Source organism: Eretmochelys imbricata, chromosome 2, assembly GCF_965152235.1.
Source record: "Eretmochelys imbricata isolate rEreImb1 chromosome 2, rEreImb1.hap1, whole genome shotgun sequence".
Lineage (NCBI taxonomy): Eukaryota > Metazoa > Chordata > Testudines > Cheloniidae > Eretmochelys > Eretmochelys imbricata.
In genome coordinates, this window is record NC_135573.1 from 270031086 (window position 1) to 270056407 (window position 25322).

The 25322-nt window shown below is 58.2% G+C and overlaps 1 protein-coding gene across 1 annotated transcript in view; it reads right to left on the reverse strand.

The window, feature by feature from the left end:
• FASTK (Fas activated serine/threonine kinase) overlaps positions 1-24593 on the reverse strand; it is a 29677-nt gene extending 5084 nt beyond the window's left edge. The window contains 10 exon segments of the mRNA XM_077808646.1: positions 7507-7621; positions 8071-8695; positions 11947-12038; positions 12942-13101; positions 13328-13544; positions 13749-13897; positions 14785-15255; positions 21970-22222; positions 22224-22583; positions 24475-24593. Coding sequence (XP_077664772.1) covers positions 7507-7621; positions 8071-8695; positions 11947-12038; positions 12942-13101; positions 13328-13544; positions 13749-13897; positions 14785-15255; positions 21970-22222; positions 22224-22538 — 2397 coding nt within the window. The 5' untranslated portion in view covers positions 22539-22583; positions 24475-24593.
• Positions 24594-25322: the final 729 nt, after the last annotated feature.

The following is a 25322-nucleotide window of genomic DNA, read 5'->3' on the forward strand; positions in this document are numbered from 1 at the left end:
CCATGGGAGCTCAGTCCTGGGTGCAAGTGAGCCAGCAGAGTGTGGCTTGTTCCTGGGACGGGATGGGCCCTGGGAGCTACCCTGTGCAAAGAGAACCATGTCCTCAGCTGCTCCCCCGCAGACCGGGGTGAGCAGGACTAGCCCAGCCTGTTGCAACAATACCATGTGGAGGTGGGTCTCAGGATCTCACTGCTCTCCCTCACAGGCCGCTGAAATCACATGGAATTCCAGCATATGGATATTGCAGGAGACCCTTTCTGGGACCCGTCTGAGGACTGTCCGCCAGGCTAGGGGTTATTCCTGACGCACATGGCCATACATGAAGGAGGCTCCTGAGCAGAGATGGGTCCCACCTATCGAGGAAGGGATATGGACTGGCTAGCCTAGTTAGGCGGGCTTTAACCCAGGTTGGATGGGAGCAGGAGACAAAAACCCACAGGCAGAGCAAAAACATGGAGACCTGGGAGAAGGGTCAGAATCTGGGGGGAGCATGGGCCGTTATAGGAGGGACAAGGGAGAGACAAGAGGGAACATAGGGGGGAAATCAAACCAGTATCTTAGATATCGGTATGCTAGTGTGAGAAGTGGGGGGAATAAGCAGGAAGAACTAGAAATGCTAGTGAACAAACAGAACTATGTATCACAGCTGGCATCACGGAGACCTGGTGGGAGAACGCGCACGACTGGAATATCGGCACAGGGGGGTGCAGCTCGCTAAGGAAGGACAGGCCGGGGGAAAGGGGGAGGTGCTGCCTTCTCTGTACACAGCGTATGCACTTGGACAGAGGTGGAGACGGAAACAGGAGACAGACGTGTTGAGAGGCTCTGGGTCAGGATAAAGGGGGTGAAAACCAAGGGTGAGGTCATGGTAGGGGTCTCCTATAGACCACCAAACCAGGAAGAATTGGTGGCGGAGGCTTTTTATAAACTAACAAAATCATCCAAAGCCCAGGTCTTGGTGGTGATGGGGGACTTCAACTACCCGGACATCTCTTGGGAAAACAACCCAGCAGGGCACAGATTCTCCAACAGGTTTTTGGAATGCATTGGAGACCATTTTGTATTCCAGAAGGTGGAGAAAGCTACTAGGGGAGAGGCTGTTCTAGATTTGATTTTGACAAATAGGGAGGAACTGGTTGAGAATTTGAAGGTGAAAGGCAGGCTGGGTGAAAGTGATCATGAAATGGTAGAGTTTATGATTCTAAGGAATGGTAGGAGGGAGAACAGCACAATAAAGACAACGGACTTCAAGAAGGCAGACCTTAGCAAACTCAGGGAGATGGTAAGTAAGATCCCAAGGGAAGCAAGTCTTAAGCAGGGGAAAAACACCTGAAGACAGCTGGCAGTTTTTCAAAGAGACAAAGAGTCATGCACAAGAGAAAACTATCCCACTGCATAGGAAAGATAGGAAGTCTGGCAAGAGACCACCCTGCCTTAACCAGGAAAGCTTCAATGATCTAAAAATCAAAAAAGAGTCCTACAAAAAAGTGGAAACTCAGTCAAATGATGAAGGATGCATATAAACAAACAAAACAAGCATGTAGGGATAAAATAACTAGCTAGAGATATAAAGGGTAACAAGAAAAGATTCTACAAATACATTAGAGGCAAGACAAAGACCAAGGACAGGGTAGGCCCATTACTCAGTGAGTAGGGGGGACGATAAGAGAAAACGTGGGAAATGGCAGAAGTGCTAAGTGACTTTTTTGTTTTCTCCAAAAAGGTTAGTCGCAAGCAGACGTCTAACCTAGTGAATGCAGTGAAAATGAGGTACGATCTGAGGCTAAAAAAGGTTAGATCACTTCAAGTCACCAGGGCCTGATGAAATCCTAGAATACTCGAGGAGCTGACTGAGGAGAGATCTGAGCCATTAGCGATTATCTTGGAAAAGTCATGGAAGACGGGAGAAATTCCAGAGGAGTGGAAAAGGGCAAATATAGTGCCCATCTATAAAAAAGGAAATAAGGACAACCTGGGGAATTACAGACCAGTCACCTTAACTTCTGTACCCGGAAAGATAATGGAGCAAATAGTTAAGCAATCAATTTGCAAACACCTAGAAGATAATAAGGTGATAAGTAACAGTAGCATGGATTTGTCAAGAACAAACCATTTCAAACCAACCTGATAGCTTTCTTTGACAGGGTAACAAGCCTTGCGGGGAAGTGGGAGACGTGGTATATCTTGACTTTAGTAAAGCTTTTGACACTGTCTCACATGACCTTCTGTGACAGGGTTGGGCCAGATGGCTACAGGAGAGTAAGAGAAGGCAGATATATTAGCCCCAGGTTAAGTAGGTCCCTTTTCCCTGGGTAAGGTATCAGGGAAGGTTCCAGAACAATCAGGAACCTTCTGGAGACAATTAAGACAGGCTGATTAGAACACCTGCAGCCAATCAAGAAGCTGCTAGAATCAATTAAGGCAGGCTAATCAGGGCACCTGGGTTTAAAAAGGAGCTCACTTCAGTTTGTGGTGTGTGTGTGAGGAGCTGGGAGCAAGAGGCACTAGGAGCTGAGAGTGAGAACGCGGACTGTTGGAGGACTGAGGTGTACAAGCATCATCAGACACCAGGAGGAAGGTCCTATGGTGAGGATAAAGAAGGTGTTGGGAGGAGGCCATGGGGATGTAGCCCAGGGAGTTGTAGCTGTCGCACAGCTGTTTCAGGAGGCACTCTAGACAGCTGCATTGCACAGGGCCCTGGGCTGGAACCCGGAGTAGAGGGCGGGCCCGGGTTCCCCCAAACCTCCCAACTCCTGGTCAGACACAGGAGGAGTCGACCTGGACTGTGGGTTCAGAAAAATGGCCAAGCTGAGGGCTGCTGTGAAGCTCCAAGGCGAGCAAATCCGCCAATAAGCGCAAGACCCACCAAGGTAGAGGAGGAACTTTGTCACACTTCTCATAAACAAACTAGGGAAATACAACCTAGATGGAGCTACTATAAGGTGGGTACAGAACTGGTAGGAAAACCATTCCCAGAGAGTAATCATCAGTGGTTCACAGTCATGCTGGAAGAGTATCTCAAGTGGGGTTCCACAGGGATCTGTTCCAGGTCCGGTTCTGTTCAATATCTTCACTGATTTAGATAACGGCATAGAGAGTACACTTATCAAGTTTGCAGACGATACCAAGCTCGGAGGGGTTGCAAGTACTTTGGAGGACAGAATTAAATTCAAAATGATCTGGACAAACTGGAGAAATGGTCTGAAGTAAACTGGATGAAATTCAATAAGGACAAATGCAAAGTCCTCCACTTAGGAAGGAACAATCAGTTGCACACATACACAATGGGAAATGACTGCCTAGGAAGGAGTCCTGCGGAAAGGGATCTGGGGGTCACAGTGGATCACAAGCTAAATATGAGTCAACAGTAACACTGTTGCAAAAATAGCAAACATCATTCTGGGCTGTATGAGCAGGAGTGTTGTAAGCAAAACACAAGAAGTAATTCTTCTGCTTTACCCCGTCCTGATTAGACCTCAGCTGGAGTAGTGTGTCCAGTTCTGGGCCCCACATTTCAGGAAACTGGAGAAAGTCCAGAGAAGAGCAACAAAACGGATGAAAGGTCTAGGAAACACGACCTGTGCGGGAAGATTGAAAACACTGGGTCTGGAGCAGAGAAGACTGAGAGGGGACATAGTTTTCAAGTACATAAAATGTTGTTACAAGGAGAAAGGAGAAAAATTATTTTTCTTAACCTCTGAGGACAGGACAAGACGCAACGGGCTTAAATTGCAGCCAGGGCGGTTTAGGTTGGACATTAGGAAAAATCTCTGACCTGTCAGGGTGGTTTGGCACTGGAATAAATTGCCCAGGGAGGGGGTGGAGTCCCTGTCATTGGGGGCTTTTACAAGCAGGTTGGACAAACACCTGTCAGGGATGGTCTAGTTATTACGTAGACCTGCCTTGAGTGCAGGGGACTGGACTAGGTGACCTCCTGAGGTCCCTGTCAGTCCTACCCTTCTATGATTCCTTGGTGTTTAGTGGGCTGGGAAATAGACCAGGCAGAGGTGAACTCTGAGGAGTGGTGTCCAACATGTGGTCTCGATACCATGTAACCTAACAGCCCAAGCCAGGTTCTTGTTGCAGTTGCAGGGTTTCCCTTGGGGTGGAGACCAGGGATGGCCTGACACCTCTCGAGGGAGGTGTGGCTCTGCCAAGGGCAATCCAGACAGCCCCTATGAATTCTGTGCACAGGGAGGAGAGAGACGACTTCTTGTATTTCACTCTCCGTCCTAAGGAGCGAAAGGCTGAGGGCAGGGCCGGGCAGGGCCGGGCATCTCTCAGAAGCCAGGCAGAGGTGTGCGCCAGCCCAGCCAGGCATTCTGCGAACACTGCAAACAGCTAGAGCCTTGTATCGTAACAGTCCTGTCATGCTGTGAAGCAGGGGCAGCCTCTAGGCCGGACGAACTGCTGTGTGAAAACACGCATGGGCAAGGCTGACAGCCACAAGCCAGCCCTGCGCATCTGGAGGGCGCGAGGGAGGCTCGTGTTGCCTTCTGAACTGGAGCTGATGGAGTAGTTCAGTCACCTCAGGTCCGAGAGAGGCCACCTCCCCCTTTTCTTCTGGGATAAATGGTGAGGACAGAACCCCCGCCCTTTGAACTCCTGAGAGGGGCCCTCTACAGCTCCTGTGGGACACAGGAAATCTGCTGTGTCCCGTGAGATGGTCCCTGGTGAGTGACGAGGAAGTGAATGGGGGGGCGGAGGACACACACACGGAGCAGCCTTTGGTAGCTGCTGTGATGTAATCCCAGCCCAGGCCTGGGAAAGTGCAACAAAAGTGGGGTACAGCGAAGAAGGCTGGGGCGAGATCGGTATGAGGCTCTCGGTCCTGAACACCAAGTCTCCGCCTTGGGGACGATGTAGGGGGGTGGTAGAAGAGACGGGAGCTCCCTGTAGGAGAAGTGATGTTTCCTCTGAGCAGTATAGTCAGCTGCCTCTGTTGCCAGAAGATTCTCTGTCCAAACTGACCCTGCTCTCGAGGTACCAGGAGAAAACTACATACCCAAGGAGCTCAGTGTTCCTGGAGTCCTTTGGGGTGTGCAACAACCCATCCGATGGGAGCGAATGGTCCAGCCCTTGTAGGCATTTTGGGCCTCTCTGGCAGCCTGGGGGTGGGAGGCAGGATGCTCAGGCTGGGCCAGTGACACTTGGAGAGGTTCGGAACCCCACATTCCTTGGCTCAGGCTACCTGCAGGAACTTGTCAACAGGAAGACACTTTGTGCCACCCCAGCTCCTTGGCACGTCTGGTGAATGAGGCCTGATATTTGCTGTACAGTTGCAGTGATGTCCAAGACCAGGCTTTGGTGTGGAGGGACCCAATCTCTGAGACCTGTCTCCATCAGGGCAGCTCTCTGCAGCCCCCCATTTTGGTTTTCCTGGGCCACGGCCACCAGTAAAGCGGCCAGAACTGGGCGAGGGCAGAGGCACTCGTAAATCAGATCCTGCCTGGTCCTTCACAGGGTTACTGGCACGGCCCAGGGGCAGCATGAGGGGAAGTTACCAAACAACTTACGGGCTTTCTCCTGCATGGCTCAGAGGCCCATCTCTAGGGCACATGCTCCTCTTCCCAGCAACTCCTAGAAAGACCTGAAGTCAGCTGCGGGGGAGGGTCACCTTCTTCCTTTGCCCTCTGTGCTCCTCTCCATCATCCTCAGATTCCTCTTCAGCTCTGAGGTTCTGGTTATCTGATCAAGGAAGAGGACCTGGGGTGCTTGATGGAGAGTCCTGAGTCAGCAGGCCAGAGGGACAGGCCTGGGGTGAGGGGGTGCAGGGCCTGAGGTGATGTAGCCAGGGCAGTCCTGGCTGTCTGAGGGCAGTGTGTCTGGGTGTGCTGCGGGGGGGCATCCAGGTGCCTCTTGACTGACTCCTGGGGAAGCCCTAGCAGAAGGTGTTGGCTGCCCGGTGAGGGTCACTTCTGGACTGGGGAGAAGGGGAGCAGGGGTATATTTGGTCTAGAAGAGATGCTGCTCCCCTGGGTCAGCAGAGGAAGTCCTAATGCCACAGGGAGCTGGGGCAGGAACATCGGTATCAGGCTTGAGCTGCCTGTAGTCACAGATCTGCTGGCGACTCGTGTTGGTACCAGGTCCAGCAGGGTGGGTCCTGGTGTCTGCGTTGGTGCCAGCACCCAGAGAGAGCCCTGGCTAGAGTCGGAGATTAAGGCCAAAAGGCCACTAATCTCCCGTATATCACAGCCTGCAACGCCCCCCAGCCCAGCAAGGGCTGAGTGGGAGCCACTGACGCCAGAAGAGGCAGAGGGCCGGCAGCGCTGCACCAGGCGGAGCCAGCTGGCGTTTGGGCCTGGGACATAGAGTCAGAAGGTGCAGAGGCCGAGGCCACGTCCCCCGGGTACGGCGCGCCGATCTGCCCCCCCATAGCAGGCAGCGGTGCCGTCAACGTGCCAGCCAGCCGAGCTCGCCGTCAGGGACTGAGCACCCTGCTTGGAGCGGGATCTCTATTCACTGGGTGTTGATGGAGTGGTATCTCAGCGAGGAACGTCCACAAGCATGACCGGGAGCGAGCCTGGAGGAGCGGGACCAGCACCGAGAGAGAGGCCAAAGTGCGCTGGCGTCGGCTGAGTCCCTCACAAGCCAGGCATGGCTGAAGGCCGGGGGCACAGGCCCAGCCACAAGGCAGCCAGGAGCCAGCAGAAGGAAAGAGGTGGCAGCCGGCAAGGGGCACCCCCGGACTGAACTAGCTGGCCTCAGTAACACAGATTGGCTGAAAGGGCACAGGCATCACAGACGTGCCGGGGCTCGCTGCCACAGGCATGCCGAGGAGTGGAGCCCGGTTTGGGAGGCGGGGGGCACCAGGGTATGCAGACACAGCAGGCCTCGCTGGATGCTGCTGACCCACGATTCCCATCTCACCTGCCTGGGGAGCTTGCCTCTAGAATGGGGCCCCCACAGAGCGGGCCTGGAAGAGCCACCAGGACACCTGCCTGCCCATCCCTTCCAGCGCCACCCTAGGGCTACCCTCAGACCTGGGCTTCTGCTGGCGAACAGCAATCACTCCGGCCCAGAGCCACTGCACTGCTCTGATGTGTGCTGGGCTCCCAGTGGCAGCTCTGGGCAGAGGTGCCTGGCCCTCCACATGGGCAGCATGTGCTGGGAGTGGACGTGCCATGCTCACCCCTGCTGGCAGAGGAGAGCAGCCAGCGAGGGCGGGGCGGAGCTCTGTGGGCCTGTGGTCAGGAGATTGTCATGGGGCAGGGAATGGCAGCACCCCCTGCTCAGCCGCTCAGGCCCACAGGTCCTGCCTGCAACGCACAGCGCTGTGCGCAGCGTCGTGGCCTGACAGTGGGTGACTATGACCATGGCTCCCCAGAGCCTCACCTCCGGGGCGGTCAGGCAGAGCCCCCTTTGCCCCACTCCCTCGGGGACGGACCCGCCGACACACTGCCCTCTAATAACCACCCTCCAGCCTGCAGGGCACCCACCAAGCTCCTGCACCCGGGAGAGGGGCCCACAGGGCCAGCCCAGCCTCCCCAGCTCCAGGCCTCTTACCTGAACCAGGCAGTAGCCCAGCAGCTGCAAGTGCCTGTCCCTCATGGCTCGCGAGCCCACCAGGATGTCTGAGTTCTGGCAGTAATGCCACTTGTCATTGACTGAGAGGACCACCCTGCAGAGGGACAGAGCGGGGCGCAGCATTACCCTCTGCCCAGTATCCCACCGCCAGGGGAAGAGAAGGGGGGCCGGGGGCAGCAGCGTTATACCCCACACACCCCATAGCTGGGGGGCAGAGGATTGACCCACATTGGCCCCTAGACACCCTGGCTGGGCCTGGGGCATGTTACCCACTAACGGGCATGCTGCACCCCATGCCCTGCAGCCAAAGGAGAGGAGAGGATGCAGCACACCTAGGGCAGGCCCACCCTGGTCCTTATGGCCGGCCAGGGGTGCCGTTTGCCCAGTGCAGGGCCCTAGTCCTGACCCTGCTCTGTACTGGTGCCCTACAGAGGATGAGGAGGGCAGGGGCTGATGGACTCAGCCAGCAAAGGAGGGACGGGGGGGACCAGGACAGTGCTGGAGGAACAGAGCAGGGAGCCCAGATGTTGCCCTGCCCAGTACCTCTGAATCTCTTCAGCTCCCTGCAGCCCATCGCTCGGCCCTCTCTTGGGGCTGGGCAGGTGTGGAGAGGGCAGAGCACAGGTCTCCTCGGCCGGGGCTGCCTTCCCCTCGTCCAGCTCCTCCTGGGCCTGCTTTCCCTTGCGATCAGGCCCCGGGCAGCCAGCTGTTGCCTCCCCCTCCTCCAGGATCTTGCTGATCGGGAACTGGAAAAGGGCAGCTGTGGAGGTGCCCCTGGGGGAGCAGTCAGAAGTGGCAGCAGGCTGTGGGGCCAGGCACTCCGAGGGGCTGCTCAGTGTGGAGCTGCCCTGGCTCTCCAGAGAGTGCTCTTTGCTCAGGCTGCAGTAATAATCCGATGGGGGCTGGTAGCAAGGGCCGCCTGGGGCAGGGCAGAGCGTGGACATGAAATGCCCAGTGAGGCTGCTCTCCGGGGGGCCTTCGGGGCTGCTGGGTGTCTCCGGAGCGAATGGTGCGAAGTCCTGCAAGTCAGCGGTAAGGGCCAGGACGCTGGAACGCAGGCAGCTGGCAGACAGGGGCACCCCAGGGCGGGCGCAGGCGACCTTGTAGGCTGCAGGGACATGGGCAAGAGGCAGGACCGTGCCCGAGCGGTTAATCCACAACAGGAAATCTGCAGAGACAGAGCGTGGATCAGAGGCAGGAGCTGCTGCTGCAGGGTTCATGGGGCGAGGCTTGAGGCATCACTACATACCCTAGGCCCTCAGGGACAGAGCCAGCAAACAGCGACACCCAGGGGCTGGTGGGAGCCTTCAGACACACCCCCTGCAGCACTGGCTGCCAGGCATGCCAGAGCAGGGATACGTCTGTCACACTGGGAACTCCATCTTATGGACCCTCCATGCTAGAGCGTGCCCCACGCCCTGCTGCGGCCCAGCGTGTCATTTGGAGCGAGGAACTGACCTCTGGCAGAGAGACTGTGTCCCAGATGCGGGCGCAGAGTAACCTAGAGCCATTGCCACAGATTGTCTTGCTCACCCGGACACCCACCAGAACAATCAACTCCATTCAGAAGCCTGGATGGGGGCAGGGGCTGAGCTTCCCCAGCCTGGGCTCAGGGGCCAAGAGGTCTGTGGCAAAGTGAGAACGATCTTAATGTTTTCTCTGAATACTGCAGCGTGCCTCAGTTTCCCCTATGTGTGACTCAAGTGTCTAGGTGGTGGGACAAGGGGGTGTGATTGTTGCAGAGACCCCCAGAGGGCAGGTGTGACTCTGACTGGCTGCAGAGAACAGCCAACACTCTGGCCTGGCAAGGGAAGGCCAGGCCCCTGCTCTGCAAGAATCAACGGGAGGTGTTGGAGAACAGAGACCATGTGACTTGCTAGCCTGGGAAAGAGACAAAGGACAGAGGAGGGGCAAGGGACCTGAGGGAGGCCAGGCAGCTGGAAGGGATCAGTCTCCTGGTTTGGACCTGGGTGGGGTTGCGAGGGGGGAGAGGGGGGGGAGAGAAGAAGAACCCAGGGCTCTGGATCCCCCCCAAGATGGACTTGGCTGAATGTTCCTGCTCCTTGTGCTGACAAGCTCTGCTCTACCCTGGGTTCCCCATGACTAATAACCTGGCTGGGAGTCACTGCTGGCTGTGGAATTGGGGGCAGAGCCCTTTGGGGCGTGTGAGGCTCCCCAGGTGTCCCATCCAGGAGCAGAGCTCACGGTGGACAGGGGGCTGAGCACTCCGAGATTGGACCCAGGAAGCACCGAAGCCAAGGGGCCTTGCCCTGGGCGGAGTCACGCGGCACCAGAGTCCTGTCTGAGCTTCTTCCCGAGCAGCCCGACTGTGACGCCCGTGACCAGAAGCCTGGATGGGGGCAGGGGCTGGACGCCCTCAGCCTGGGCCCAGCGGGACAGAGCCCGAGACACCTGTGGAGCTGAACCAGCAGCCCCTCCTCGTGGGGACACAGCTTCCAGCGGCAAGAAGGCATTGCCCTACGGCTAGCACCAGGCCCTGACTGAAGCAAGGCGCCTTTCCCCAGCAGAGCTGCGTTTGCACAGGGGCAGTCACAGGGAGAGAGGTGCTAAGGCTCCCCCCACATGGCACGTCTCTCCTGCGGAGCAGGCCCAAGGCCAGACCTCCTGGGGGGAGCTAGGCCAGGTGAACTACACGGCAAACCTCACTGCCCCCGCACAGCGCCCCGGGGAGCGCAGCTTTAGTAGCAGCACTGCGCTCGGTGCCGGCACACCTTGCTGCAGCCCCGCTAGCCCGGTAACCGCCATGTCGGGGTCGCGGTGTCGACAGCGGGGCTTCTGCCGGCCCAGCTCCATCAGTCACGCCACCCCGGCTGCGCGGGCAGGAGTCCGTAGGGCAGACGTGGCGTGTAATTCAGGGGCTCCCCTCTGAAAGGGGCAGGCCACCACCAAGTAGAAGCAGCCCAGGCTAAGGAGAAGAGGCAGGAAGGGCTACCTGGCCTGCGGACATTGCCCGAAGCCAGGACTCACTGGGGGCTGCCTCACGAGGCTGTACTGCCCAGAGCCATACTTCGCCGGTGCTTTCCAGAGCAAAGTGCCCGCGGTTCGGTCCTGCTGTCCTGCCACGGTGTCCCTGAGGGGCTACCCGAGAAGCTCGGCATATTCCTGGAGGCGGGACTCAGAGGGAACACATACAAGCCACAGGGGCTCGGGGCTGGGTGGGGGAGGTCTCGGAGTGCCAAGGAAGGTGATGGACGTGAGGTCTGCACCTGGGAGTGTGCCTCAGAGCCCCAGAGCTAGGAACAGTGCTCCTGGGCCAGCTGGACCACGTGGGATCCAGCCACCGGGCCCACTCATGACTGGGGCCCTTATAGAGGGGGACTGGGCTGGGGGTGCCATGAGGCTGGGCCACCTCAGTGTCCTGGAAAGACCCCCGCCCCCCTCATCCCTTGTAATATGGGTGCAGGGCTAGGCCTGTCCAGCGCGTGGGGTGGTGTCCCTGCCCTGGGGAGCCCCCACACACAGGGGTGCAGGGCGAGGCCTGTCTGGCAGGGAGAGGCGTCACCGCCCTGGGGAACCCTGCCCACACACAGGGGTGCAGGTTGGGGGGGAGGTGAGGTCACCGCTAGGGGGAGCCCATACCAGGGTTGCAGGGCTAGGCCTGTCTGGCAGTTGGGGAGGGGTCACTGCCTTGGGACACGGGTGCAGGGCAGAGGGGGAGAGGTCACCGCCCTAGGTAGCCCCCCCACACACACATACAGGGGTGCAGGGCGAGGCCTGTCCAGCGGTTGGGGAGTGGTGACCACCTTGGGACACGGGTGCAGGGCGGGGGGGAGGGGTCACCACCCTAGGTAGCCCCCCCACACACACATACAGGGGTGCAGGGCGAGGCCTGTCCAGCGGTTGGGGAGTGGTGACCGCCTTGGGACACGGGTGCAGGGCGGGGGGGAGGGGTCACCACCCTAGGTAGCCCCTCCCCCCCCTACACACACACACAGGGGTGCAGGGCGAGGCCTGTCCAGCAGGGTTGTCACCACCCTGGGGAACCCTGCCCACACACAGGGGTGCAGGTGGGGGGGGGCGGGTGAGGTCACCGCTAGGGGGAGCCCCCCCGCCCCAGGGGTGCAGGGCGAGGCCTGTCCGGCAGGGTTGTCACCGCCCTGGGGTGACCTGGAGTGAGGCTGGCTGAGCTCAGGCAGATTTTGCTCCTTCCATCTTTCCAGCACAGGTAAACGCCACAAATCCCCTCCGGCTTTTCACGTTCATTCTGAGAGGCTCAGCTCAGCCGGGAAGGGGCCTCCCCAGGCCCCACAAGGAGCAGACATTCCCTGCTCCCCTGGGGGCCTGCGTGCCATCTCCTCTCCCACAGGATGTTTCCCCTCAGGGGTGCCTGGAGCCTATGGTCAGAGAGATCTCCCTGCACCCCCCCTGCCCCGTACGGACATCCCCCAGGAATGTTACCTGTGCAGTATCCAGGGGGCAGCACCTCATCCTGCCGGTAGCACTCCTCTCCCACCAGCTGCCGAAGGGCTTCAGCCACCAGCCCCTTGTAACTGAAGGCAGGAACAAGAGGGGTCACAGCAAACCCCAGCCGGGACCCCCAGCCTCCTCTGCCATGCTCCCACCTCTTCTGCTGGGCCGCAACGTCCATGCCCGTCAAACCCATCCCTTCCCAGGCCACAGGGAGCTACGGGCCCCCCTGCTGCGGCTGCCCCACTAACCAGATTAACTCACCCCCCGCTGCTCAGTGGCTTGAGAAATCCACTCCCTGTGCAACGTAGTTAGGCCGACCTCAGCCTCCGTGTAGACAGTGCTAGGTCAACAGAAGAACTTGTCCATCCCTAGCTCCCGCCTCTCGGGGAGGGGCCACAGCAAGGGGCGAACACCTCCCGTTGCCCTGTCTACACAGACACTCCACAGCAGCATAGCTGCAGCGCTGTACCGTAGAGAGCCTCGGCGCTCGGAACGTGCCCGCTGCAAGCCGGGCGCCTCCCCCGCCTCATGCCCCTGGGGCTGGGTGCCTCCCCCGCTGCTGCATGGTAGGAAGCTTCTCCTCCCAGAGTAGGAGGTGCAGAGCCGGGGGGGGGGGGCGAGGGGGAGTCCAGGTGAGCGACCATCTCCCTAGCTCACACTTCCTTGTAGAACTGACAGACCCATGGCCCCTTCCCCTCCCCTGGCTTACCAAAGGCTCCTTACAGAGAAGGGGGGACTGGCAGCAGCCCGTGGGTGCTGCCCCACTCTCCCCAGCATGGCATTAATGTGGATGCCTTGCCCTGACACACTTCACATACCATCTGACCTGTACTGCCTGCCCTCAAACCATGCTCCCCATGACCCACATGGCCTGGGCGCCGGGCCCTCCGCCCCGCACCGCCCCCATCACCCTGGGCTGGGCACCGCCCCTCCAACCCGTACGGGCTGTTGCCCTCAAGCCCTGCCCCCCGCAGCCCTCCTACCTGTATTTCCTGTTGGCCTCGTCAGCTGTCAGAGCGTGGTCGAACATGAGGACCCGGTAGCGTGGGTCAAGGCGCGGGCCGCTGTAATCTCGGAACTCCAGCTCCAGCGCTGCATCCAGCAGAGAGAGGTAGCGGCGCACGATCAGCGCATAAGGGCTGCCTGCGCCGGGAAAGAGACAGGCAGTGCAGCTGTCCCCCTGCTCACTCTGGGATCCTCCTTTCCTGGGGCAGGGGAGAGATCCCAGCAGGGGCTCTATCCACACCCCCACCCCTCCCACTTTCCTGGAAAGGGCTGCCATACCCAGCCCCTTGGGACCCACCTCCCACCTCTAGGCCTAGGGGCCGTAACCAGCCATGTGGGTTTCCTGGGCAGAGGACTGACATACTCATGACATTGGTGATGAAGGCTGGGGAGAAAACCTGGTGCAGGACAGCCTGGGGGAAGTGCCTGAGCTGGAACATGGACATGAGGATGTTGACAGTGGCCAGGGGTGAGCTGGCTGCCTTCTGCTCCAGGATGGCCTCCAGCTTGGGGAAGAGCTCGCTGTGGTTAGATGGCCGGTAATTCATGCGGCTGAAGGGAAACACCAGCTTCTGGATCACCTGCAGCCAGAGAGAGAGGGAATAAGGCTGGGGCAGGCAGGGGGCATGGAGGACTGGCCAGCCTTGCCCTGAAGGGGCCCTTCCCTGGTAACTGCACTGAGATCCCCGCTCACATGGGGGGACTTTGTTATCCCCCTTGGTAACGGGACAGCTCCACGGAGCTGGGCCTCAGCCTGTCTCCCGAGGGCCAGGCAGAACACTCACCTTGCTCTCCAGCTGCTCCCCACGCTTCAGCAGGAAGTTGGCGATGGTGTCAAGCAGGCGCGGCTCACGCAGCCTGTGCCGGGCCACGTACTTGGCAATCAGCGCCATGGTGTAGGGGGTGAGGTTCTCGGCCTTCCTTGGGAGCCACTCTGAAGGGAATACCACAGAGCAAGGCTGCATCACCCAGAAACACCGGACACTGCCCTGCCTGGGGCCCCATGTCCTGGCAGATAACAGCCCAGTCCGACCATGGGCAGCTGCTTCTGCAGAACCTCTGGGGGGCTTCCAAGCCAGGTCTCTGCCTGGGACTCCCTGGGGCTCCAACTGAAACAAGGACACTACTCACACAATCCCTGCAGGATTGGTCCAGACGTCCTGGCTGAGGCGCAGAAGGGGTCAAGAGCAGAACGGCCACCCTCGATCATCCCATGGGGGGTGGGCCCCCCAGAGCAGCCACTGACAGGCAGGCTTGCACAGTGCGGCTCCCCGCGCCAGGCATTGGGAGATCATCCCAGGGTGCTCCTGAGGGAGCAGGGGGACGCACGGCTCAGAGGGCAGGCGCAGCCTGTGATGCAAGTTGGTACAAAGCCTCCTCTGCCGAGCCCAGGGCAGCTCTCAGGCAGGCTGCTTTTCAGAAGAGTACATCTGCGTGTACACTAGGAAGAGGACAGACGTCCCTTTCCTCCTCATCCCAAAAGGCTGAGGCTCCTGTGCTCCAGCACCCAGAATTCACCCTCCAGCCACCAGCCTGGGACACCTCCACCCAGAAGGGGAATGGCTGGGAAAGGTACACTTGGGCAACCCCAATCGCAGCTGCGGCTGCTACTCCAGCTCTAATGCCAGGCATTTCCCCAGCACCGCAGGGCACCACCGAGGAGGGGCTTGCACAGCTGAGCTCAGGCTGCCAGGATGTCCTTTAAGGGGCAAGAAAGGGCAGGAGCACAGGCTGTGAAGAGGGTGGGCCAGAGTCCAGACCAGCCAATGCTGGGGAAAGGTTTGGGGCAAGCCTGGGAAGGTGGGTAGCCCCAGCCCTCACCTGCCATGCTGCGGATAAAGCGCTCCTGGCGGTTCTCATAGAAGAGCTGTGAGCTGAAGATGGCCTCCAAGGCCTTATTGTTGGCCTCCTGAGCACACAGGGCCAACATCTCATCCAGCAGGGCTAGCTCGTGCTCGCGTACGGCGCTCACTTGCCCCAGCGTGTGCCTGACCAGGCGCAGGATCTTGCGGTTGTTGAGCAGCTGCTGGTCGGAGGCTGGGTGGCCCTGCAGCGCCTGGGCCCGGAGCCGATAGTAGGAGAGGAGGAGGAAGAGGGTCTGTGGGTGGCGCTCCTTCTCCAGGTGCCGCTCCAGGCTGCCGAGGCAGGACTCCACCAGGGGGTGGGGGCTGGATGGGTGAAGCCGCATCACGCTGCTGAACACCATGGAGACGTCCTTCTGGTTGAAGCGCCCCAGGCGGCTCCGGGACTCATCCTCCAGCACCTGCACCAAGGCCGACTCGCCAGGGAGACCTGGAGACCGAGCAGGGATTAGGGAACCCTCAGCAGCCACTCGCTGTGAGAGCTGGGTTCCGTCTCTGCCCCCATTCAGAGCTTCCCCATCAGCAGCACTATGAAACCGACCCAGATCCAGCCAGTTTTGCTGCTGCCCACTGCAGGAGCTGAGTCTTATCAATTACCCCGAGGCTTCCTGAGAAGCTCTAGGTGGCCCCAGGAGTGCTGGAGCTGGCTGTGGGCAGACTCAGGCAGAGGTGCAGAGCACCATGGTCAGATTTGGAGGGTCCTTCCCAAGGAGAAGAAATAGAAACGACATGTTTCAGTTAAAGCTGGGATCCTGCAGAAACGGACCCACTCTGCACCAGATCAGGTTCCTGATCTCCATGAGTGGGTTTTCAGGCCCAGACTGCTATGACTGCCCAGAGCCACAGGCACGCACAGCAGGTCTTCCCTCCAGCACCTGGCTCTGTCTTAAGTATCTCCAGCTGTTGAAAAGGGAACCTGATTCAAATCAGTTAGATCCCTATAGATTCCAGCCACTCCTGAGAATCATGCTCTAGAGTATCAGCTAAAAAAAAGGGTTTTAGCCCTCGTGGTTGCAAAGAAAACCTTGAAATGCAACCTGAGCACAGAGACTGGCCTCAGTGCCCAGCCAGCCTGAAAGGCCAGCTTGAAGAGGGGTGGCAGCTCATTCCTCTCAAGGGTGGGGGAGGGAGGTGTTGATGCTGAAACCTAAAATGCCGATTTCCCTGTGATCATTCTGGGTCTAGTCTGATGCTTAGTGAAGTCAATGGAAAGTCTTGCTGACTTTGCTGGGCAAAGGACTGGACCTCGCAGCAGACAGACCTATCCCACAACCTCACACTGCCTCCCCTGCCTTGTACAGGGACGAATTTCAGGTCTCCTTCAAAACCCAGGTGATGTGGCACTAACCGGGCTAATCATAGAATATCAGGGTTGGAAGGGACCTCAGGAGGTCATCTAGTCCAACCCCCTGCTCAAAGCAGGACCAATCCCCAATTAAATCATCCCAGCCAGGGCTCTGTCAAGCCTGACCTTAAAAACATTCCCAACTCATCTCTTAATTTAAATGAATATTTTAATTAAGGTAATTGAAGAAGTGACAGTAGCTGAGCCACTACCAGTGACCACAATCGAATTAAGTTCAACATCCTGGAGGAGGTAGGGCCCCAAGAAGCGACAGTGACACTAAATTTCAGAAAGGTTTCAGAGTAGCAGCCGTGTTAGTCTGTATTCGCAAAAAGAAAAAGAGTACTTGTGGCACCTTAGAGACTAACCAATTTATTTGAGCATGAGCTTTTGTGAGCTACATCCGATGAAGTGAGCTGTAGCTCACAAAAGCTTACGCTCAAATAAATTGGTTAGTCTCTAAGGTGCCACAAGTCCTCCTGTTCTTTTTGCGAATACAGACTAACATGGCTGTTACTCTGAAACCTGTCAGAAAGAGATTGAAATACGATGTGGATGGTCAAATAGGCTCTCAAGTCAGAAGTAAAGAAAGTGAAATCCCTGCAGGTGGCATGGATTCTAGTTAAACAAACAGGAAGAGACACTCAGAATATATACGAGCTGCTGAACAAAAGGGAATCCGGAAGGCCAAGATTAAAGGAACCGGGCTAGTGGGCAGTGACAAGAGGCTACTTGAGCCCAACAGAAATCCAACAGTACACCCAAGAGCTCCAAAGGAGCTTCAGTAAGAAGGGGCTGAGCTGCTAAAAACGGCAATTGCTTAAAAACCAGCCGCTGTCCCAGACGACCCGAGGGGGCCAAATGCTGTACCCAGATCTAAGGAAGGCCCTGGGGTGATCCGGGGAATTAGATCAGTCAGCCGTACATCTGTACCTGGCAGACTGCTTGAAATGATCATTAACAACAGTCTATTAAAAGACCTGAAAAATCAGGGTTTCACAGGGTCTAACCAGCGTGATTTTTGCCAAGGAAAATCACTTCTCACTCATCTACTGAATGAGCTGACGTAATTTAGATGTTCAAAAGGCCTTTTTCAAGGTCCCCCACAAGAGGTGGCTAAAGAAGCTAAAAGTCACACAGAAGATGTCATCAATGTAGCGCAGCAGGGGTGTGTAGGAAGTGGGGGAAGGGGGCTGATTGTGGGGAGAGCTCCTTTGTGACTTTGTTCTCACCCATAACTTTTTCACATTTGGGGACAATGTATACCTTCAAATCAGCGGCACTGCTATGGGTACCCGCAGGGCCCCACAGTATGCCAACATTTTTATGGCTGACTTAGAACAACGCTTCCTCAGCTCTCGTCCCCGAATGCCCCTACTCTACTTGCGCTATATTGATGACATCTTCATCATCTGTACCCATGGAAAAGAAGCTCTTGAGGAATTCCACCTGGATTTCAACTATTTCCATCTCACCATCAACCTCAGCCTGGACCAGTCCACATAAGAGGTCCACTTCCTGGACACTACGGTGCTCATAAGCGATGGTTACATAAACACCACCCTATACCGGAAACCTACTGACTGCTATTCCTACCTACATGCCTACAGCTTTCGTCCAGACCACACCACACGATCCATCGTCTACAGCCAAGCTCTACAATACAACTGCATTTGCTCCAACCCCTCAGACAGAGACAAACACCTACAAGATCTCTATCAAGCGTTCTTACAACTACAATACCCACCTGCTGAAGTGAAGAAACAGATTGATAGAGCCGGAAGAGTACTCAGAAGTCATCTACTACAGGACAGGCCTAACAAAGAAAATAACAGAACGCCACTAGCCGTCACCTTCAGCCCCCAACTAAAACCTCTCCAACGCATCATCAAGGATCTACAACCTATCCTGAAGGACGACCATCACTCTCACAGATCTTGGGAGACAGGACAGTCCTTGCTTACAGACAGCCCCACAACCTGAAGCAAATACTCACCAGCCACCATACACCACACAACAGAACCACTAACCCAGGAACCTATCCTTGCAACAAAGCCCGTTGCCAACTGTGTCCACATATCTATTCAGGGGACACCATCATAGGGCCTAATCACATCAGCCACACTATCAGAGGCTCGTTCACCTGCACATCTACCAATGTGATATATGCCATCATGTGCCAGCAATGCCCCTCGGCCATGTACACTGGCCAAACTGGACAGTCTCTACGTAAAAGAATAAATGGACACAAATCAGATGTCAAGAATTATAACATTCAAAAACCAGTCACAGATCACTTCAGCCTCTCTGGTCACTCGATTACAGACCTAAAAGTGGCAATTCTTCAACAAAAAGACTTCAAAAACAGACTCCAATGAGAGACTGCTGAACTGGATTTAATTTGCAAAATGGATACCATTAACTTAGGCTTCAATAGAGACTGGGAGTAGATGTGTCATTACACAAAGTAAAACTATTTCCCCACTTTTATTCCCTCTCCACCACACTGTTCCTCAGACATTCTTGTCAACTGCTGGAAATGGCCCACCTTGATTATCACTACAAAAGGTTTCCCCCCCACCCCGCTCTCCTGCTGGTAATAGCTCACCTCACCTGATCACTCTTGTTACAGTGTGTATGGTAACACCCATTGTTTCATGTTCTCTGTGTATATAAAATCTCCCCACTGTACTTTCCACTACACGCATCCGATGAAGTGAGCTGTAGCTCACGAAAGCTTATGCTCAAATAAATTTGTTAGTCTCTAAGGTGCCACAAGTACTCCTTTTCTTTTTGCAGATACAGATTAACACGGCTGCTACTCTAAAGAAGTGAAGTCATCCTGGGTGAGAGAGACAGTATTGTCGTGGATCAAAGGCTGGCTGGGCATAGAAAGCGAGAGCAGGACTAAAGGACACAAGGTTAACAGCGGAGCCTGAAGGCGTCAGGCTAGGTCCTGTGCTTAATGAATTTATCAGGGGTCTGGAAAGGAGGGTGAGCAGGGAAGTAGCAGCATTTGCAGCTGAGAAGTTATTTAGGGGAGTCAGGCCCAGAGAGGGCGGTGAGGAACTCAAAGATCCCAAGCCCAGCTGGGTGAAAGGGCTGTATGACAGCCAGTGAAGTTCACTGCTGATAAATACTAAGTAATGCGCATTGAAGGGGAAAATACGAACTACTTGTCCACCTGACAGGGCTTGACATTAACGGTGTCAGCCCAGGAAAGGGATCTGGGCTTCCCTGCCAATAGCTCAGTGAAGAGCTCTGCTCAATGCACAGCTGTGGTCAAAAAAGCTGAGGTGATGTTGGGACGCTTAAGGACTGGGGAGGTGAAAAACCGAGAATATTCAAATGCCTTTTTTTAAACCAATGGCACCACCTCCTCTGGATCCTGTGTGCAGCATGGGCGCTCTGTCCCAGGCAGGCTATTGTAGAGCTCGAGGGGGTTCAGACAAGGGCAGCGAAAATGATCAAAGGCCTAGAACAGCAGTTCTCAAACTGGGTCGGGGATCCCAAAGTGTGTTGCAACCCCATTTTAATGGGGTCGCCAGGGCCAGCATTAGCCTTGCTGGGACCCAGGGCTGAAACTGAAGCCTGAGCTCCACCCCTACCCAGGGCAGCGGGACTCAGGCTCTGGCCCCTGCTCCTGGGGTTATGTAGTAATTGAAAGAAGGGGATAACGGTGCAATGACAACCGAGAACCGCTGGCCTCGAAAGACTCTCTGAAGAGAGATTGAAACAACTGGGATGGTTCCTCAGAGAGCAGACGAGCAAGAGGGGTTGTGATAAAAGTCTATAAAAACAATGACGGGTCTACAGAAAAGAGATGGATGCACTTGTGCACCCAGACTTAGAACACAAGGACAAGGGGACATTCCAAGAGATTAATGGCGGGAAATTCAAAACTGAAAAATACCTTTTCACACGGCTCGTGATTACAGTGTGCAAGTCACTGACACTGGAAGTCATTGAAGCCAAGAATGTAGCGAGATTCAAAGAAGGATTGGAAGTTGATGTGCATACCAAGAACACACATAATAGTTACTGTAACACAAATTCTGCAGGTATATTAAACCTCCTCTCCAAGGCTTAAGCCGATCGCTGACTATTAAGCGCTACATGAAACCTACTGCTGTGGAAGATTGTCCCATGTTGTAAAGATAAGGCCTTTTCCTGTAGCCACATTGTAAGGTCTGAGGCCTTTGTCTGCAGCCATATTAGGAGAGCAGCAGCCATCAGCCAAGAAGCAGGAAGTCACAGCCCCACATTCCATCTAAATTACATTAAAACAATGTCCTATCGGGCTGTTCAGAAGGCTCCTGTCCTAATAGCACCCATCATCGTCAGACACAGAAACAGAGCTTAAGATGGTTAAAGAAAACTTTGTTTGATGGCATTCTGTCCGGCAAGACACCACTTATCAATAGTTGTGGGTGTGAAATCCCTCTTTTTATTGTTTTGTCTTTATGGTCCCCACGTCTCTATTGTTGATCTGTCGGGTTCTTTGATTGTTTCTGTTACATCACTAATTTTGCTAGGTGTAAATCAATTAAGGTGGTGGGTTATGATTGGTTTAAGGATTGGTGTAAAATATGTTAAGATTGGTTACAGAATTGTTTAGTAATAATTTAGTAAAACGATAGGTGAAGGTACAGCTAAGCAGGACTCAAGTTGCAGTATATAAACTGGGGTCCAAAGGGAAGTTCTTTGGAACCAACTCCAGGACCCAGCCCCAAGATCAGAGCTGCCAGACCTCAACACCCTGCCAACCACACTGTGCAGAAGCTGGAGTCCCCCAGATGACCTGATCCTGACTGGCCATCAAGAAAAGTTCATCTGCCTTATTGGGAGTGGTGAACATTGCATGCTTAGCATGTGCCTTCCGTTTTGGTGATTGTTAATAAATAGAAGTTCAGTAGGATATTACTATGTAAGGCTCTTTCTCTAGTAAAAGACCCTGCAAACCTGCAGAGCGTAAGGTTATGCCTTGAGCCCTAAGAACGGTGTACAGGTGGGTGCCTAATTAAGAGGGTTATGCCTTGAATTCTAGGAACTGGGTAAAGGCGGGTGCCCTTAGAGTGTGCAAGTAACAGAGAATTTTGTGTGGGTAACATCAGCAGCTATGGAAGGATTCTTATGCCTTCCTCTGAAGTCTCCGGCACTAGCCAGAGGGGCTGATCCAGGCACGCCATTAATAGATTCCTCTCCTGCCCATACACCAAAGTGCGGCCGAAGCCTGGGATGCTGCCCTGAAGGAAGGTCGATCTCTCTGTAGAGCTCACAGAGTCTGCACCCCAGTTCCCGGCCCCTCTCTCTGCAGCGGCTGTCACCCCACTCCCAGCTGGGGCTGACTCTCTCAGCCTCCTCATCACACAGGCACTCTGGGCACTGCAGACAGCTGCGGCCTACTCATATTCATATTTGTTTCTTCTTGTCCTCCCTGGCCCATGCCCCAAGGCGTGTGTCCCAAATGCAGCTTCTGCCTCCGCAATGACACAATGCCTCCTGCCCCTGACACAAACTCACACAGGTATGATTCCGGTCCAAACCTCCTGCGTACACACAGAAAGGCAACGTCCCCACACACATAGCCAGGCGCCACTCCTTGTCCACCTTACAGATAACCCTCCCTGCTCCAGAGCTGCCCACCTCCAGGAAGGTAACCCCTTTACCCACAGACTGGGTGTCCACACACGCATGATAACCCCTCCTGCTCTCCCAAACCTATGCACAGCAGTCCCACGACCACTCAAACACCCCAGGGCACATAACCTCTTACCCTCCCATTCTTGGGGCACTCACCCAGGGCCGCGGCAGCGTACAGACAATTGACAATGCTGAAGTTATCGAACTTGGAGCACCCACTGATGATGGCCTGGCAGAGCGCCTGGAACTCTGGCTGCTCCAGCACCTGGCTGGGTCCACGGTGCTCTCCATTCACCATGGCCTGGCCCTGCGGCTGCTGCAGCAGCTGGCCCAGCTTGTGCAGGGCAATGGGGTAGTGGCTGGCAGACACCTTGCTGGGGTTCTGGGTGACCCAACGCAGCACTTCCCCCCACACTCCGCGACCGCTCTATCAGTCGCTTCATGGTGAAGAAAGTGTCGTAGCTCATCTTCTCGTGGATGAAGCTCCAGCTCTTCCTCTTGCCATGGCCTCGAGTCCTGCCAGCATCAGGGGGCACGCTGTGGAGCAGCCCATGGCTGTAGGGATCCAGGGGCAGCAGCACAGCCCGCTGCTTGGCCTTCCCCGCACAGTAGCAGCTCGGGTACATCCTGGACCCCCTCGTGTCACTAGCAGCCAGCCCCTGCAGGACACAGGGCCGCGTGCTCTCTTGGCTCAGGGCGCGGAGCCATGGCAGCAGGCGCAGCATGGTGCGGGGAGGGCAACTCGAGGGGCTTCTGAAAACAAGGAGACCCTGAAGGAAAGTCAGAGAAAGAGCATGAGGAAGGCAGAGCCAGGGCCCCAGTCTCCCTAGGGGCCTCAGCCTGGGACAAAGGAAACACCAGCTAACGCAGCAAGGAGACACCTGTACTCTCCTCAAAAGTCCCACCAGATGCTCCGCGCCCTATACACCCCCTGCCATGACAGGGTGCCCAGGGGCTCTCCCCACAGCGAGCCCCCCGGCCCCGCTCCCTACACACCCCCCGGCGGGACAGGGTGCCCGCCGGCTCTCCCCATAGCGAGCCCCCCGGCCCCGCTCCCTATGCACCCCCCACCGGGAAAGGGTGCCTAGCCGCTCTCACCACCGCCAGCCCCCCGGCCCCGCTCCCTACGCACCCCCCCTCCGGGACAGGGTGCCCCCATCCCCGCTCCCTATGCACCCCCTGCCAGGACAGGGTGCCCGCCGGCTCTCCCCACAGCGAGCCCCCTGGCCCCGCTCCCTACGCACCCCCCGCCGGGACAGGGTGCCCGGCCGCTCTCCCCACCGCCAGCCCCACGGCCCCGCTCCCTACGCACCCCCCACCGGGACAGGGTGCCCCCCGCCCCGCTCCCTATGCACCCCCTGCCGGGACAGGGTGCCCGCCGGCTCTCCCCACAGCGAGCCCCCTGGCCCCGCTCCCTACGCACCCCCCGCCAGGACAGGGTGCCCGGCCGCTCTCCCCACCGCCAGCCCCCCGGCCCCGCTCCCTATGCACCCCCCGCCGGGACAAGGTGCCCAGGGGCTCTCCCCACAGCGAGCCCCCCGGCCCCGCTCCCTACACACCCCCCGGCGGGACAGGGTGCCCGCCGGCTCTCCCCATAGCGAGCCCCCCGGCCCCGCTCCCTATGCACCCCCCACCGGGAAAGGGTGCCTAGCCGCTCTCACCACCGCCAGCCCCCCAGCCCCGCTCCCTACGCACCCCCCACCGGGACAGGGTGCCCCCCGCCCCGCTCCCTATGCACCCCCTGCCGGGACAGGGTGCCCGCCGGCTCTCCCCACAGCGAGCCCCCTGGCCCCGCTCCCTACGCACCCCCCGCCGGGACAGGGTGCCTGGCTGCTCTCCCCACCGCCAGCCCCCCGGCCCCGCTCCCTATGCACCCCCCGCCGGGACAAGGTGCCCAGGGGCTCTCCCCACAGTGAGCCCCCCAGCCCCGCTCCCTACGCACCCCCCGCCGGGACAGGGTGCCCGCCGGCTCTCCCCATAGCGAGCCCCCCGGCCCCGCTCCCTACGCGCCCCCGGCCGGGACAGGGTGCCCGGCCGCTCTCCCCACAGCGAGCCCCCTGGCCCCACTCCCTACGCGCCCCCGGCCGGGACAGGGTGCCCGCTGGCTCTCCCCACCGCCAGCCCCCCGCCCCCGCTCCCTACGCACCCCCCGCCGGGACAGGGTGCCCGCCGGCTCTCCCCATAGCGAGCCCCCCGGCCCCGCTCCCTACGCACCCCCCGCCGGGACAGGGTGCCCGGCCGCTCTCCCCACAGCGAGCCCCCCGGCCCCACTCCCTATGCACCCCCCGCCGGGACAGGGTGCCCGCCGGCTCTCCCCACAACGAGCCCCCTGGCCCCGCTCCCGACACGCCCCACAACTGGCAACTCCCAGAGCCCTCCCCCCAGCTCTGCCCCCCCCCACAAACACTCATGGGCCCCTCCCCCAGCTCTGCCCCGCAAATAACCGGCCCCTCCCCACAGCTCTGCCCCCCCACAAACCGGCCCCTCCCCCCAGCTCCGCCCCCCCCACACTCACGGGCCCCTCCCCCAGCTCTGCCCCCCCCACACTCACGGGCCCCTCCCCCAGCTCTGCCCCCCCACAAACCGGCCCCTCCCTCCAGCTCCGCCCCCCCCCACTCACGGGCCCCTCCCCCCAGCTCTGCCCCCCCGCGCGGCCCCTACATGGCGCTCCCGGCCGCGCTGGAGCCCGTCGCCGCCCCCGGCCCCTCAGCGCCGCCCGGCCCCCGCCTCCGCCATCTTCCCGGCAGCCCCCGCGCCGCGCCAGCCCCGCCCCGCCCGGCTCCGCCCCGGCAGGCCTCTGCTTATGCTAATGAGGGGGCGGGGCACCTGGCGGAACTCGCGACCACAGGCACCGGCGCGTCTCAACGGGGATTGGCCGACGCCTGCGTGACGTCAACCGCCCCCCCCAAAGGAGACTGGGCTCCTCTGGGAGTCACCCCTCCCCCACCCCCCGCTCCCCCAGAGATCCCCCCCCACCATGCACCCCCCTCCCTGCCCCCAGAGATCCCCCCAGTCCCTCCCTCCCCCCCACATCCGCCCCCCACCATGCAGCCCCAGTCCCTCCCTCCCTGCCCCCAGAGATCCCCCCACTCCTCCCTCCCCCCCACCATGCACCCCCACATCCTCCCCTCCCCCCAGAGATCCCCCCACTCCCTCCCTCCCCCCCACATCCGCCCCCACCATGCACCCCCAGTCCCTCCCTCCCTGCCCCCAGAGATCCCCCCACTCCTCCCTCCCCCCCACTATGCACTCCTCCCTCCCTGCCCCCAGAGATCCCCCCACTCCTCCCTCCCCCCCACCATGCACTCCTCCCCCCATCCCCCCCACATCCTCCCCTCCCCCCAGAGATCCCCCCACTCCTCCCTCCCCCCAACCCCACCCCACCCCATCATGCACCCCCCAGTCCCTGCCTCCCCCCCACATCCGCCCCCCACCATGCACCCCAGTCCCTCCCTCCCTCCCCCCAGAGATCCCCCCACTCCTCCCTCCCCCCACCCCCACCCCATCAT